Source organism: Culex quinquefasciatus, chromosome 1 (genome assembly GCF_015732765.1).
Source record: "Culex quinquefasciatus strain JHB chromosome 1, VPISU_Cqui_1.0_pri_paternal, whole genome shotgun sequence".
NCBI classification, from domain to species: Eukaryota; Metazoa; Arthropoda; class Insecta; order Diptera; family Culicidae; genus Culex; species Culex quinquefasciatus.
The window spans coordinates 94,561,106-94,577,402 of NC_051861.1; the positions used below are offsets into that span (position 1 = coordinate 94,561,106).

At 36.2% G+C, this 16,297-nt stretch overlaps 1 protein-coding gene across 1 annotated transcript; it reads right to left on the bottom strand.

Moving 5' to 3' along the window:
- Window positions 1-3,860: 3,860 nt before the first annotated feature.
- LOC6047660 lies at window positions 3,861-12,694 on the bottom strand. Its single transcript, XM_001864658.2, has 10 exons — window positions 11,280-12,694; window positions 11,086-11,220; window positions 10,746-11,029; window positions 10,380-10,687; window positions 10,055-10,235; window positions 9,937-9,996; window positions 9,732-9,872; window positions 9,330-9,670; window positions 8,943-9,267; window positions 3,861-4,904 (listed from the first exon to the last, which is right to left on the bottom strand). Exons 1-10 carry the CDS (start codon window positions 12,463-12,465, stop codon window positions 4,749-4,751), a joined length of 3,117 nt encoding a protein of 1,038 aa, XP_001864693.2. The 5' UTR covers window positions 12,466-12,694; the 3' UTR covers window positions 3,861-4,748.
- Between the last annotated feature and the right edge of the window lie 3,603 nt (window positions 12,695-16,297).

Sequence of the window (16,297 nt, forward strand, 5' to 3'; positions counted from 1 at the left end):
TTTTCAATGTTGTCCTTATCCATACCTACAACTTTGCCGAAGACACCAAATCGATCAAAAAATGTCTTCTAAAGATGCAGATTTTTGAATTTTCATGCATCATTTTTGTATGGACAGCTGCTCAATTTGTATGGAAAATTATATGTACAAACTAGTGATGCAAAATGGCTTCTTTGGGCATACCGAAAGCATCGTAAAAGTTTCAGCCGTATTAAAAAGAACACAAATTAAAATTAAAAAAAAGATCGATTTTGTAGAGAACTGCTCCATTTATTTTAACTCTTTTATAGGGAGAATGGTAACTAAAATCCAGAAGTTAAATAAATATTTACACCTCTGGTTCTTCATTTTTTTTTATCAAAAGACAGACATTTTTCCATTGATTTATAAATTTTATCGATGTTTGGAACAATTTTAAATGTAAAGGTCAATTTAGTGCCCTGTGTTAGTTTAATATTTCTCGCCGATGATTGCCAATATAAGCAAATAATTTAAAAAAATTTCATTATCTTTATTTGTACAAGTTTGCCTCCATTGTTTGTGTTTATTGTTTTTCCAAATTCCCACCCAGTGCCCAAAATCTCCCCCTTTGAAGAGCATGTAGGGTAGAGTAGTCATCAATGAGACACGGGGAACAATGATAAAATGGCTCTCACAAGTCGTAGTTTCAACCAATCAGGCTCATATTTGGGGGAAAGGTGTGTCTACTGGATACACGTCTGCCATTATAGTGGCTTTGGTTATGGACGCTCCCTTGAAAAGTTATTCATAAATGTTTGATTCTGGGGTGTAAAAGTAAATTATGGACAAGAATTACTTTTTCGCTCGTAGGCTGCCATTAACACCAAAACTAATATTTCTTCAAATTTCTTTCGACGTTCCATAGGGATTGAGTTGGGCTACAATGTCCTATCATTGGGTTTGACCAAAATTTAGTATATACCCAGAATCCAGGGCTGTCTCATTGTTCCCCACTCATTTTAGCCCATGGGTAACAATGAGACACTTTGATTTTTCTTCATTAAACATTTCAAAATCCATGCAACTCTTTCAAAACATAAATTGAAAGTGATTTTTGGCATATTTAAAGAGTTTTAACTTCATTTAACCAAACATACAAAGTTATTTGGTGTAAATATATGGATTTTACAAAATTTAAATAATTTTAGTATAACTTTTGTTAATTAAAGTTTCATTTTGGAGAAACTGCTCTAAAATGTTCAAGGCAAGTCACCTGTAACGGAACAATACAAAAACATGATGTTTTACTAGAAAAGTATTGATTTTCTTAGAGTGTCTCATTGTTCCCCAGCTGTCTCATTGTTCCTGCCAAGTGCGTCTACAATGAGACAGTTGAATAACTCTGGCTGTAGATGTCGGATCGATCTCATATTTTGGTCAATGTTAGAACACATTAAAAGAAAGAAAATGCAACAAAAAGCTCATTAAAACATGCTAATGAAAAAAATACTAAAATCTTTGAATGTTGAAAACCAAAAGTGTCTCATTGATGACTACCCTACCCTACTCGTCCGTTTGTTTTTGTAACTGATACGCACGCGTAGCCGGAAGCCACTGTGCTGGAAAATGAGCTTCGACTGTTCGAGAGCAAAAGGGGAGAATGAGTTCTCTTCTTTCCCCACAGACGAATGAAAGACGCTGCTGCTCACGTGTGGGAAAATTCTGAACAACCTTCATTCCGTTACATGCCACCCACTCTTGTGGGGGGGGGGGGGGGTAAACTTGAAACGAGGAGGGCGAGAGGGCATTTGCGTTCACTGGAATGTTTTGTTTTGGTGAATGATTTTGATATTTTTGCTCTCTTCTCTATTGAGAGAGCGTGAGTCTGGGTGGATGATGTCAAATTTCTGTCAGGCAATTTGTGGCATAAGTGGCAGAAATGGGAGTGCTGCTGGGTGGCAACCCTATTTTTCGTTCGTATGAGCAGTTGAGAATGCAAAAAAAAATGATCTGGTTACCTGTGTTTTGTGAACATTCATGGTTTATTTCTTTTCTTTTTTTTCCTTAGCAACACTTTGACTGTCATTTCTTTGTACCATGTCGTTCAAGGAAATTATGATTCGCAGCAAATTCAGCAAAAATAAGCTATAGAAAACCTACACAGAGATCAAATTCCCGTAATTTTACATTATTTATTACGTACCAAAAAGTATCATGATTAAAAAACCGAATGATTAATGATGTATATTTACATCAAATTCATTGTAAATTCACATGACATAAAAAGTGGTGTCAAAATTGAAGGGCATATCCCGGGCAGACGGTAATAACAAAATTAATAATATTTCAATAACAAATCCTGTTAAAATAACAAAAAGTGTTGTTATTTTATCCCGAACTTCAACTTTAAGAAGAAAAAATAATAACAGTTTCTCAGAAAATAACAAGATTTGGCATTGAAGTGATATTATACATAAAATGTTTAATAACACGCTAATAAGAGAAAATGTTATACATTTCAAAAACTCTCCTAATAACAAGATTTGTTATTCGTTTGGTATTCTGACTTAGAAATAAAATTATCATAAATCGCACAAATGGAAAAGTTTTTAAGTGTCCATAACACAATCTGTTATTATTTTTTCTTTTGTTAAATATGTTTAGATCTTTGGGATAATTTTGTCTAATTTCGTCGGGGTCATTATTTTGGCCATGAAATGGGGTCCTTAAGCTAAAATTTTTCTAAAAAGTTGAAATTTTGGAAGTTGATTTTTTTAATTATTTGATATACCCCCTAAGGGACTTTGCTAAAATTGGCTAGAACTATGGGATAATTTTGACCATTTTCGTCGGGCTCATTAGTTTGGTTATGAAATGAGGTCCTTAAGCTAAAATTATTGTAAAATGTTGAAATTTTGAAAGTTGATTTTTTTAATTATTTGATATACCACCTAAGGGACTTTGTTAATATTGGCTAGAACTATGGGATAATTTTGACCATTTTCGTCGGAGTCATTATTTTAACCATGAAATGGGGTCCTTAAGCTAAAATTATTCTAAATAATTTAAATTTTGAAAGTTGATTTTTTTAATTATTTGATATACCCCCTAAGGGACTTTACTAAAATTGGCTAGAACTATGGAATAATTTTGACCAATTTTAATCGTGGTCATTTATTTGATCATGAAATGGGGTCCTTAAGCTTAAATTTATCTGATAAAGTTAACTTTTGAAAGTTGTTTTTTTTAGTTTGTTATATTCTCTAAGGGAATTGTTTTATTTATTGAGAATTTTTGAAATGTGAATAACAAAAACTGTTATTACTTTCACAGAGCGAGGAGACGGCATCGGATTCAGCAAATTTTCAGCAACTTTCACTTGGAGTCGGAATCTGTGAAGTCGGGTATTTTTGGAGAGCTGAAGTCGGCGTAGACGTCATATCTCGCATCCAGAGTTGGAATTGTCTTCAAAGTATGGATTCAAAGTCGCTTGAAGGAACCCGACTCTGCAGCCCTGACTAGTACAGAAGAGTTATGGCAACTGCAGGTTTATTTGCAAATTGCAAATAAACCAAAACAATAACATTTTTTGTTATGGAGACATACCAGTTCAATAACAATTTTTGTTATTATGCTGCTCCACCTCTCCACACAAAATAACAAATCTTGTTATTCCTTCATGATTCCTCTTGTGTTATTGGTTTGTTATTGCAATAACAACATAATAACAGTTTAAGTTATTCTTCGAATAAATCTTTGTTATTGATTTTTGTTATTTTAACAACTAATCCAATCATCCCAATAACATATTTCGATCTTCTCACAATATCAAAACTTCCCAAGTTATTTCCGTCTGCTCGGGATGTCATCATTTCCAAAAAAAAAACAAAGAAAAACAATCCCGTTGATGCTTCAGAAGAATCGAGTTATATTTTGTTCAACATCTAAAATATTTGGAATAAAACAGATTTTCCGCGATTTCCGATTCGTGTTTTCGCATTCTCTCTTTTCTCCCCGCTCAGCACATTTCGTTTCTTACTTTCGGTGTGGAAAACTCTACTGCTCAACTAAACACACGCACAATTTCGCACCAATTTCGTTGCCGAACCGAGTGAGTTAACGAGAGTTTACAGAGAGCTGACCGTTCACGTAAGACACACTTTTTGACTGATGAGAGTTTTGTTTCATGAAAGGGATTAAGTAAAAAGTGACATTCAGAAATTGAAAGAGAAACATTTGAAGTTTGTTTTTTAACTTTTGTTCACAACACAAAGGTAGAAATCTCGAAAACGGAACAAACAATTTAACGTGTGTTTTAGACGGGGCTTGATTAAATTTCTACTACACGACTTGTTTCGATCAAGGCTATAACATGACTTTTATAATGTGTTTGTTTACTTTTTTATGAATGCGAAAGACTTAAATGTTTGTTTGACTTATTTTTTTTTGTATGCTTTTTTCTACTATTGTTTCAGTTCTTGCTTGTTTTTTATTCCATTCTGTTTATTTTTTGCAGTATGTTACAGGTATTACGACTCGCTATGTATTTATCAATTCAAAATTTCATTCTCTATCTACAGTATGTTTGTTTAATTTTGCTTATTTAATGTACGTAACTTAACTTTTTATCGTTTTATCCCATTAAATTGATAGTAAGATCCTGGCATTTGTGCCTTCTTCATGTTTTGTTAGTTTCACGTGTCACACGAGTGACATCACAGCATTTTCTTTTTACGCAGTCATTATAGTGCAGCAGCAGCAGCAGCAGTCCCGGGACCACATCATTGTCACATGAAGGAGGGCGAGGTTTTCCGCGAGCGTGACGACGACTTGGTGCGCGAAGGGCTCTTGAGGCTGCGTCGGGATCGATCCGAGCGGGCACCCTGTTCGCACCACGGTTCCGGCACGCGACCGCACCACTTGATCAGGTCCTGGACTTCGCTCTGGGGGAGGGGAAATTTAGAGGATAGAAAGTTTAATTTTAGAATTTTATTAAAGATTCAGCTTTTTGAAATTTATAAAGAATTCTAGAGTTCATACTGCCCATGATCGCATAAATGTCCCATCTTTTATTTTTTATTAAATCAAAGCTATCGAAAAGCCTGATGCAGAAGGAAATTTATTTTTTTTATACAATGAAACACATTGGAATGTACCAAAAATATCACCAAAACACCAATATTTTATGACATTAGGGTTGATAAATCATAAATCTCTCCATACATGAATAGAAATCCAGTGAGCAAATCAAGTAACTTTTAATATTTTCAAAATTTAAAACATATAAATGTTTCCAAAACCGTCAGCATTTTTCCGATTTAGGAACCAATGTCAAAACAATGTTGTCGATTCTGGAAATATTCACAGCAAAAGCGAATACAAATGATTTGGAAAGCATTTCAATGTTTACAAAATCGACAAGATAAAGTTACCAGATTTCCTTGCATGCTTTCTATCCATGTAGAAGTCATTCCAATACCTATTCAGCGGTAAACAAAAAGAGAAATTTTCCCAAAAAGCTATTTCTTTTGATTTTTATTTATTTTTTCCCAAAACATTCATTCATAATTTAAAAAAAAATCGATCTGCAAAAAAAATTGTTCGAAAAGTGATGCATTTTTACTTTTTTTTTGGTCTTGAGAAAAAACACACATTTTTTCAAATTTTAAAGCAAAATTGGGGTTTTACAAACATACAAACAACTTAAATTTTTATAAAAAAAAAATACTATATTTGACTAACATAAAGTAATAACTACATTTTTTCCCTAATCTTAAATAGTTTAATCTATTATTACTAAATTTTACTTATTTGAATTGATTTAAATACATTTCAACTTATTTAAGCAGAATTATCCAAACTTTGAATTATTTTAAATAATTTGTATTAACTTTATCAAGAATTTATCAAATTAAAATGGATTTTATTCTTATCTGAATTAATATAGACTAAACTGTACAAAATTTATTTAATCTGATTTCAACTATGAAAATTTATTCATTACCTATTTGATAAAATTCAAATAATTTTCCATATAAACCTGAGTAAATCTTGTATTGACGGATTTTTTTTTTTGTAACAGTTGATTTTTTTTAAATTTTAACTATTTTTTATTATTTTATTATTATTTTTTCTGAATATTACACACTTAAAAAAATATTCTGCGTAATCCCAACAAATTACCAAGATGTTGCCCCATTAGCTCCTGCAGCTTGTTTTGACAAGATCAAAGTCGCGTAAACAATGTTTACAAATTTGAATTAATTTTATGTAGATAGTCATTATCTTGAAATATTTAAAAAAGAAAAAAAACTATTTTTGAGCTAATTTTCAATCATTTTAACAAAGTTTCAAAATTTTTAAGCTAATATTTATTATTTAATCTAATTTGAATATTTTTTGTAATTTTTCACAAATTGAAAATAAATGTTACAATTACAGTACAAATTCATCAAAATTAATTACAGTAAAACTTCTTTTTACGCGGTGCGTTACGTTTTTCTAATTTGTCAATTTCTCTAGAAAGCCGCAACATTTTTGCAATCTTTTTAGAGCAATTTGTAGGTTTTGTTCAGATCTACAAAACGTTTTCTGAAGCTTGCAAAAATATTGTATGGTTTTAGAAAAATCTACGAAACAAAAAACGTAGCGCCACCGCGTAAAAGAGGTTTCTCTGTATATTTCATTTTATCTTTACTGAATTTACCTAATTTTAACTAATTTTTAAAGGTAGCAACTAATTTTGCTGATTCCAATTTATTTCAACTGTTTTGACCTATTTTTTTTACTAATCTCAACCAATTTAAACTATTTAATGCTATATTCAATTTATTCAAATATGTTGCTGCTAATTTTCAATGTTTTACTAATTTGAAGTTATTTTATGTAGCTTTGACCAATTTTAAGAATTTTTTACATTTTTTCACTAATTTAATCAAAGTTTTAACAATTTAATTTATTGTGTACTAAATTCTACGAATTTCATTTTTTTTACATATTTCAACTCATTCAAATCAGTGATGACTAATACAAAATTATTTTGATTAATATTTTTTAGTTTTATTAATTTTTAACTTATTTTAATAAATATTTGAACTAAAAATTAAAATAGATTAATATACACAGAAAAAAAATCATGGTAATATTACATCTGGGAAGGGGTACATCTTTAATTTAAAAAGGTGTAATTTTACCTCTGGAAATGTGTAATTTTACCACTTTTCTGTTGTAATGTCACTTTTTCAGTCTAAATTGAGGTAAAATTACATCATAAAAGAGGTAATATTCAACCTTCCAAAATTAAAGCTTCCAAATTTACATTATTTTTTTTCTGTGTAACTAATTTTATCTCATTTGGCTTATTTTTCCTAATTTTCAAATGATTTTCATACATATCAACTAATTACAATAATTCGATCCTTTTCAAATAAGTTTCTTCTAACTTTTAACTTTTTTTGATTTTTTTTGTAATTTTAACAAATTTTAAATAATTTCAATAGCTTAAATCAAATGACAAATACAGTTTGTGTTTTTTACAATGTTAATCAATGAAATTTTAAATTATTTTGCCTTATTCAAACCAATTTAAATTTATTTTACTAATTTCAACTAATCAAAACCCATTAGAAGTTATTTAATCTAATTTTAATGTTCAAGTTTTATAATGTTCCGGTATAGTGTATTGAAAATAAAAATACTAAATTGTTGTTTTTAATTTGTCACTCAAATTTTATTTGATCACCCTAACCTAAAACCCAAAATAAAAAGAAGAAATGAACCTTAAAAAGGGCACCTTTTAAAATTTAGATTTTCGTTATTTTGGGCCTTCGTTGACCTTGCTTAAATTGGATGGATTTTTCCGTGTATTTTCCTTGATTAGATTTCTTGTGTTGAATAGAGGAATAAAAAACACTTTTTTTCTTAATTCGAACTGTCGTGCTACCTTGTCGCACGTGCATTTTTTTTTTTAGTTAGGAACGCCATTTTGTGCAGCTAACAATGCCTCACCTTTTAACCTTCACAAATTCCCAAAATTCGATTTCAATGTGATGTTCATTGAAAACCGAAAAAAAATCCGTGCACTGTTATCATTCTCTATATGAAAGAAGTTTCAATCTTGTTGACACACCCTGGAAATTGATGACAAGTGACCAAAAGGGTTTCAGGTCAGAACACGTTCGACACACGTACAATTTCGACTACCGTAAACATTTGTACTTATAACTAGGGACTCCGGCAACCAAATTTAACCAAACTTCGGGAAAATGCACAGAACGTGTCTGTTGTTGTTTACATTGCGTGCTTTATTTTTCTTTTTGTTTATTCAAGGTGTTATATTATGCGTCGTTTGTGTAGGACCCCAAACGTAGTTTATGAACATCCCCTGAAACGTCATTCATGCCAGCCTTTCATCGGGCCGCTCATTCAGTGCTTGAGTGTGCAAGAGCCAAGACGTGCAATAAATCGCTCAGTTTAATTTAGTAAACCGGTCGCTTTTTTGGCTTATCATACCTAAAAACGAAGTTGACTTTATAGCTGTCGGCCACCATTGCTAGTACCAACCACTAGTGTCTTCCTTTTAACTACAAGGACTTCGCTGCCCTGGGTTCCTAAGTGTTTGAGTACCGGCGCGGAGCGACGGCGCCGGATACCCATATTTACACTTAGAATTTTAGAGCGCCCGCGGCGGGACTCGAGCCAGCAACCTCTGGATTGTGAAAAACTCGTTTTTCTCGGAACGTCAATAAGCGACGTGCGACAAGATAGCACGACAGCGTCAAATTGTTGTTATCTATGATCAAAAAATTGCCGAAGATAAAAAAGAAAAATCTTTTGATACAATTTTGTTAACGTATGGACAGAGTTTTACAAACGATAGTATTGGTTTTCGGTGAATTGAGTTTCTGAAAATCGTGACACAACCATAATGACATGAAATTATTTAAGTTTTGAACATCGTAACACTTTTTCATAGCCCATACCTGCAAATACCCCGGCAGCTCGCCAAATATCTCCAACCGGGTCAGTTCCGTGTGCTGCGACAGATACGACAAACAACTCGCCTTAAGCGTGGCCGCATTGAACCGGTCGGCAATACCCAACAGATAGATGACCGAGTCCCCGTCGATCGACGCCATCAGCGTGTTCTCGCAGATGTCCTTCAGGTTGTCCACCGAGTACCGATCCGCCAGCAGCATCAGCTCGCACAGCTGGTCCACCCCCACGGACTTGTCCACCGGCGCTCCGTACAGGTACAGTAGGAGTCTTCGGAATATCACCGGCGAGGTGTCGTGGATGACAATTTTCCTGGAAAGTTGGGTTTGTTGGGAGATTCCGATCGGACTGTCAAAACAACTCAAGGTAGTTACCTATTGATATCCTCCTGCATGCCGGACAGCAGTGCCTTCTTGAACCACTCGCACCGCGCCGCCACGATCACCCGATGCGCCTTGAACGTGTGCGACGACTGGTTCTTGGCCTGGGGCGTTCCAGCCCCGCCGGTTCCAGTTCCGCCAAACAGCAGCGCCGCATCGTCCGGACTAAAGTCGAACGCCGACACGACGTTCTCGTTCTGGCAATCGGTCGGCGACACCACCACCACGAACTCCATGTCCGCCAGGTGGCCCGAGTGCAGCAGCTTGAGGGCGTTCTTCGACAGGCTGCTGTGGTGAGCCGTCGGCGGCTCGCACAGACTCTGCACCAGGTTGAGCTGTGAGTAGAAGATGCTTGCTTAGAGAAGTCTGAAGTCCTAACCTATTACAACTACAAACCTTCGTATTGTTATAGTCCAAAAAGCGGTTCGGACAGGGTCGTGGATCTCCGTACCCGCTGCTGTCTACGCTGCGGTTCTCCAGCAGGCCCAGCTCCAGCATAGCACGAGTGAACTGCTCCTTCTGGATCAGGTTGGACACCTGGGGAATGAAGTCACGGTTAGTCAACTATCTCACCTGGATCTGCTTCAACGAGACTACTTACATACAACATTGCATCGTTTAAGGCAGCTTTATGCTCCAACAGCTTCGAGATTATTCCATTCTTGAAGAAGCGAGATTGTCAGTTACAAACTTTTCACGATTTCACGAGAGAAACTCACCACCTGACTAGTCAAAAACTTGAAGCAGAACTTGAACTCCTTCCAGCCAATCTTCTCATCAATCGTATCACACAGTTCCTCAAGACGAGCGATAAACAGAGGAACCTCCAGTGTCAGCTGCTCCAGATTCCTCCGAACAGTTTGGTGTTGATGCATATGGTTCATCTCGTTGAAGGTTGCCCTACAAAGTTGCTAGTAAGATACCAATCTCAGAGCAAGACAGTGAGCAAGAGAGCAACTATCTTTCCTCTCGTTTGCTCTCGAGAGGGATCGCGAAAAAAGAGAGTTGCTCTCTCGCTCACTGTCAAACAATACCAAGCCATACCTCTTGTGGAGTATCACTTCGAGCGCGCTCGACACCCTCCCGTAGATGTCGCGCATCTTCTTCACCTCGTACATGTACAGGAAGAACTTGAGGTCGCTTTCGGAGTTTTGCTGGTTGAACCGGTTCGACTCACCACCACCCGCGGACGAACCCCCCGTTGCCGACGGGCTCGACGGGCTGGCATTCCCGTACCCGGAGGAACTTCTCGTCCGACCGCGAGCCGCCATCCTACTCTCGCGGGAACCGATCCCCACGGTGGCACCACCGCCGGATCCTCGACCTTCTTGACCGTGCGTTGATTTGAGGTCCTGCACAAACATTGAGGTTAGGTTCGATGAATCCCTCAAATCTACACCCGCGACTCACCTTGCAAACCTTCTCCAGCGAGTTCTTGATCTCGGAGATGGACGCCGTCAGCACTTCCAGCGCGTACGTAATCTCCGGCACCAGGTACGATACCAGGTCGTTCCGCTCGTCCGTGGTCAGGCTGCACAGCACGACGTTGACGTTCTGCAGCAGCTGGTGCATCTGGGACAGGAAGACGGGCATCCGCGAGCGGACGTACTTGATGATCTCGTGGCGCTGGTGGCGCGTGAACGTGGTCGCGTCCTTGGTGAAGATGTTGCAGAACTGGAGCAGCTTGACCATCGCTGGAAGCATGGAAGAAAGATCAATTTTGAGTGTCGTGAACATAACCTCAACTCACCTATCAGCGATTCCTTGAATCCCTCCTTGAAGATCTGGCACAGCACGCACGGACTGTGCGAGATGGTGTTCGGGTTGACCATCTGGATCATGTTGTTCAGACTGTCGTGCAAATCCGTAATGATATCGATGACAACTGAAATTTGAGCCGAAATTAAATCAACCTGTAAGCTTCAAACAAGTTCAAAACCTTACACTTCTTGAGCTGAATGTTGCGCAGGAAGTTCTTGCACGGTGGCGTCATCCGGCTCAGCGGCGTCGTACTCTCGCACATCGCGATCAAGCTCGAGCACGTTTCCTCGTCGAGGCTTTCGGGAAGACATTCACAGTACAGCCAGTGCAGGATCGTGGACAGCATCTTCGACGGGATGTTGTTCAGCACCGAAAGGGGTGTTAGGGGTGAGGACGGTGGGGTGTCCAGCGAACAGGGGAAGGGCGACGGGCTGCGGGCGCGGAACGGGGAAGAAGGGGGCTTGAACTTGGTTCGTTGGAACGGGCTTTCGAAGGTTGCGGGGGTGATCATGCTCGGGGCGGGGAAGAAGAAGATGTTGCGGTCGGAGTTGAGGTTCGAGTCCGAGGAGGATACGTGATGCTTGCGGGGTACGTCCAGGAAGATCGTGTCGGAGTTGGCCGCGAGGCAGTTGAACGAGTTGGAGACCAGCTTGGGAGAGAGGTTGTACACGTCCAGTGTCGGCGGTAGCAGGAAGTTCGGGGTCGTCGTCGTGGTTGGGCTTGCCCGTTGGCTGATATGTTGACAACCGCTGACCAGCGCCACCACCGGCTTCGGAGACTTGGCACACGGCACCGAGCTGACCTTCATCAGCGGCGGATGGTTGTTCCGCTCCGCAGTGGCAGCTGCGGCGGCCTCGAATCGATTCGCTAGGTGTTGATATGTGGTTGTGGCCGCCATACTGCTACAATCGAACCCATTCAACCGCAATATCGGCGAGTGGACGTTGTAAATCACGTTATCACAACTCTTCAGAGTCACATCACAAAAGTTCCCATCATCCAGCACCGAGAGCAGCGTAAACGGGATCTCTTGCCCCACCGATTGGTCCTCCTTGACCCGCTTACAAGCCAACCGGCACCACCCATCACACTTCAACGTCATCCGGTCGGCCGGATTGTACGAGTTCGTGCGGAACTCAATGCTATGCCCGGTGTACGCCCCGAAGATCAACCCCGGCCCAGCCGAGCTCAGCTCGACCACCTCGAACGTCTCGCAGCTGAACAGCACCATGGCGGAGTCGTTGAACGGGCAAAAGCTGGACGACTCGAAGCCGGTGGCCATCCGATGGCCGTCGTAGTCAGCGCTTCCCGGGTGAGCATTGCTGTTGGTGGTGTGGACCAGGTCGTTGTACCAGATGATGTCACCCATCTCGTCCAGGCGGAACTTTACGCTGGGGAATGGAGAGATAAGAATAAATACAGTCAGGCCCCGGTTTTGCACGCCGCGGTTATGATTCGTTCCGCTGTCTCGGTTAAGCGCGACCCAGTGCTTAACTGAAGCGCAGAGCTTATGAGATTTTGGTAATATGGGAGACGTTCGTACAGCTTGTTACTGCACTATGGGTATCAAATGATCGGGACAAACATTTTGAAAATATGTTTTTTTTTATGAAAATACTCAAAATTTCAACAAATCGCCGTATTTACGAAAAAGTTAAAAAAAATGTATTCTACAATATGAGTATCAAATGATAGGAATTTTATAGAACATTTCGAAAGTTGTATCACATTTTTTTAAATACTCAAAATTTTCACAAAACTACGTATTGACAAAAAGTACTCATAATTTCCCATAATTTTTGCAACATGGGTATCAATTGATAGGGAGTTTTTTAAAAATTTCTCAGAAGCTACGTATTTTTAAAAGTACTTTAAATTTCAGTTTTTTGCAATACGGGTATCCAATGGTCGGGATTTGTCATTCATTTCGAAAGATAAAACACCAATTTTAGAAAATACTCAAATTTTTCACGAAACTACGTATTTTTGAAAAAATACACAAAAATTTCAGTTTCAACAATACAGTCCAGACTCGATTATCCGAAGGCCTCGGAAAAATTTCACTTCGGATAATCGAATCAGGAAATTTTTTTTCGTTGTCTATTTTATGATTGTTGAGTAGAGGTATGACCCCTTAACTACGCTAAAATTAATTAAAATTTTTAAATCCTAGATGGCGGTGATGAAATATTGAAAAAATGCATTTTATTTTTTTTAAAGGCAATCAACAACTCAAATTTGACTAAAACTCAAATTTTATGTAAGAAACAAGAAAATGAAAAAAAATACGAAAACACTTGTTTTGTTCGTGATTCGATTATCCGATATTCCGAAGTCCCATACCAACCTTCGGATAATCAAAACTTCGGATAATCGAGGCTTCGGATAATCGAGTCTGGACTGTATTGGTATCAAATGATCAGGATTTTTTATACATTACGAAACTATAGAAACATTTTTCGAAAATACCAAAAAAAATCATAAAACTACGTATTTTCGAAAAAAAATACTAAAAATTTTAGTTTTGAGCTGAACGGAAAGAAATTTTGAGTATATTTTCAAAAATGTGTAGTTTTGTGGAAAATTTGAGTATTTTCAAAAAAAATGTGTTATTAATTTCGAAATGTATGAAAAAATCCCGATCATTTGATATCCATATTTCAAATATTGATATCTTGAGTTTTTTTTCTAAAATTTGTATTATTATTTAGTGTGTATAAAAAAATCCCGATCATTTGAGACCCATATTGAAGAAAACTGAAATTGTAAGTATTTTTTCGATAATACGTAGTTTTGTGAAAAACTTTAGCATTCATTTTTATGATTATTTTCGAAACGTTTGAAAACATCCCGATCAGTTGAAACCAAAATTCTAATAACTGAAATTATGACTATTGTTTCATAGATACATAGTTTTGTGAAAATGATGATTATTTAAAAAAATATTTCCGAAATTTATAAAAGAAAAACCCGATTATTTGATACCCATATTGCAAAAGCTTTTTTTTTTTCAAGAAAAAATTGCATTTTCGAAATACAGGAAAAATGCGTATTTTAGTGAAAATAGGAACTATTTCAAATGGATAATTGACATCATCCAGGTTCTTAAATACTTTTTTTTAAAGATTGGTTAATTTTTCATAAGATTACTGCCAATGTCTCCCATGTAGCTGAAATCCCATAAGCTCTTTGCTTCAGTTATGCACCCAATATGCGGTTCAAAAACGAGGCATGGCTGTAGTAGTTGATGCAACAAGTTGCGAAATGAAATTTTTTCAGCACGAGTCATACAAACACAAAATATGATTTTTCCGGAAAATTTCTGTGAAACCAAAACAGTGTCAAAGAATACAACTTTTCAATACAAGTGCCGAAAAAATAACTTTTTGCAATTCCGTCGTGAAACTACTTACTTTTCCTGTCATATTTGAACCAAGCAAAAGCCTACTTTTCTGAACCAAAAATAACAGAATCGAATAGCAACACTTTTCAAAATAAATGCTGAAAAGTCCTAATTTTCAGCACTGAAATGGATGCTAAAAAGTTGAACTTTTCAGTACTTTTTTCGAAAAGTTATACTTTTCACATTTTTTTATTTAAACCTTTAATTGACATAATACATGATCATCACTTATAACTCCACTCAAAGGGTGTTTTTCGGAATTGCAAAAAATGTTGAATGGAACTCGTTGCAAAACTTGATTTTTCAGCACTCGTCGTATTTATCCAACTCGGTAAACCTCGTTGGATAAATGTACGACTAGTGCTGAAAAAATCTTTTTGCAACTTGTTGCATAAACTACTATTTTAGCACTGAAATGAGTGTTATAATGAACTTTTAGACGCTTTAATGTTTGGTGACGATGAGCAGGCCATTTTGTCACTATAAACAGGACAGGAAAAGAAAGTATTTTCAAAAAGGTATTGTAAAAAGTAATTTATATCAATTGTTTTATATAAAACTAAAGGGTCAAAAAATTTTAAAAAGAACTTAAAAGATCATCAACATCGTTGTTGTATACAGAAGCAATTTTTATGTTTGTTGTTGGTTGTTGTTTTTTAATAAACTTTTATGACTTTAAGTGTATCTCCTAAAATACGATTTTTTTATTTTTTGTTTTGTTTCAGGACTGAAAAGCTTAAAAAAGACATCTGGAAAAAAATGATTTTTGAAAAATATCAAAAATCTAAACTTTTGACTTTTGTTAATTTAAAATCATTTTTCGAAAAAATCGAATTTGCAATCAAAAAGTATTTCAAAATTCAAGATTTTTAAAACGGTCTGCTATATTATAATTCTTTTTAATAAAATCTAGAAAAATATTTTGAGTAGGTTGTTGAGCATGATTTGAAAAAAATATATCAGAATCAGATCATTATAATCAGAAAATTTCACATCAGTTTAAATTTTTAACATTGAAAATTGAACCAATAGTTTCCTTGGTATCGACTGTTGGGAATAACATGCTAATAAGGTTAAACTTAGTATAAATCATTTTCATCGATTTTAAATCTTTGTGAGGCTGTATCTCAGAATCTTATTGTCCGATTTGCAAAGGCATAGAGAGGACATTTTAGATTTTTTTACACAAATTTTAATGTGCTTTTTCTAAAAAAAAGAAAACTCAAAAAACCTTAAACAAAGTCTTACATTTATACCTGAAACTAGGTGTTACATGAAAACGGTACATTTTATAAAAAAAACATTGAAGTATTTTTTTTATTTGGGAATTAGACTATGCTTTAAAGCAATATTTTTATATATTTTTAAATTCATATGTCCGAACCAAATGTTTCACCATGACGCACTCTTTGGTTTAAAAAATGTCTTACTTTTCCTGTCATTCTTGAACGACGAAATAGCCTACTTTTCTATACCAAAAATAACAGAATCGAATAGCAAGTATGGAACTCGTTGCAAAACTTGATTTTTTCAGCACTCTTCGTATTTATCCAACTCGGTGAACCTCGTAATGTACGACTCGTGCTGAAAAAATCCTCTTTTTGCAACTTGTTGCATAAACTGCTATTCAAGTCCTATAAAACATATAATAAAAGAATACACGTATTTTAGGAATTAAACTTTTTAAAGTCATAAAAATTTCAAAACAAGAATGGGAAAAGAATTCAACGGAATTTGTTTTTTCCTTAATAGTTCTTATATTGAACTTGCCGAAAACACCAAATCGATAAGAAAATCT

Excerpts from the sequence above, each read along its gene's own strand:
- LOC6047660 (XM_001864658.2), bottom strand. The coding sequence starts at position 12,465 with ATGGGTGACATCATCTGGTACAACGACCTGGTCCACACCACCAACAGC. Across the intron at positions 11,030-11,085 it reads ATTCAAGGAATCGCTGATAG|CGATGGTCAAGCTGCTCCAG; the intron begins GTGAGTTGAGGT and ends CCATGCTTCCAG. Across the intron at positions 9,268-9,329 it reads ATGCAGGAGGATATCAATAG|GAAAATTGTCATCCACGACA; the intron begins GTAACTACCTTG and ends CCAACTTTCCAG.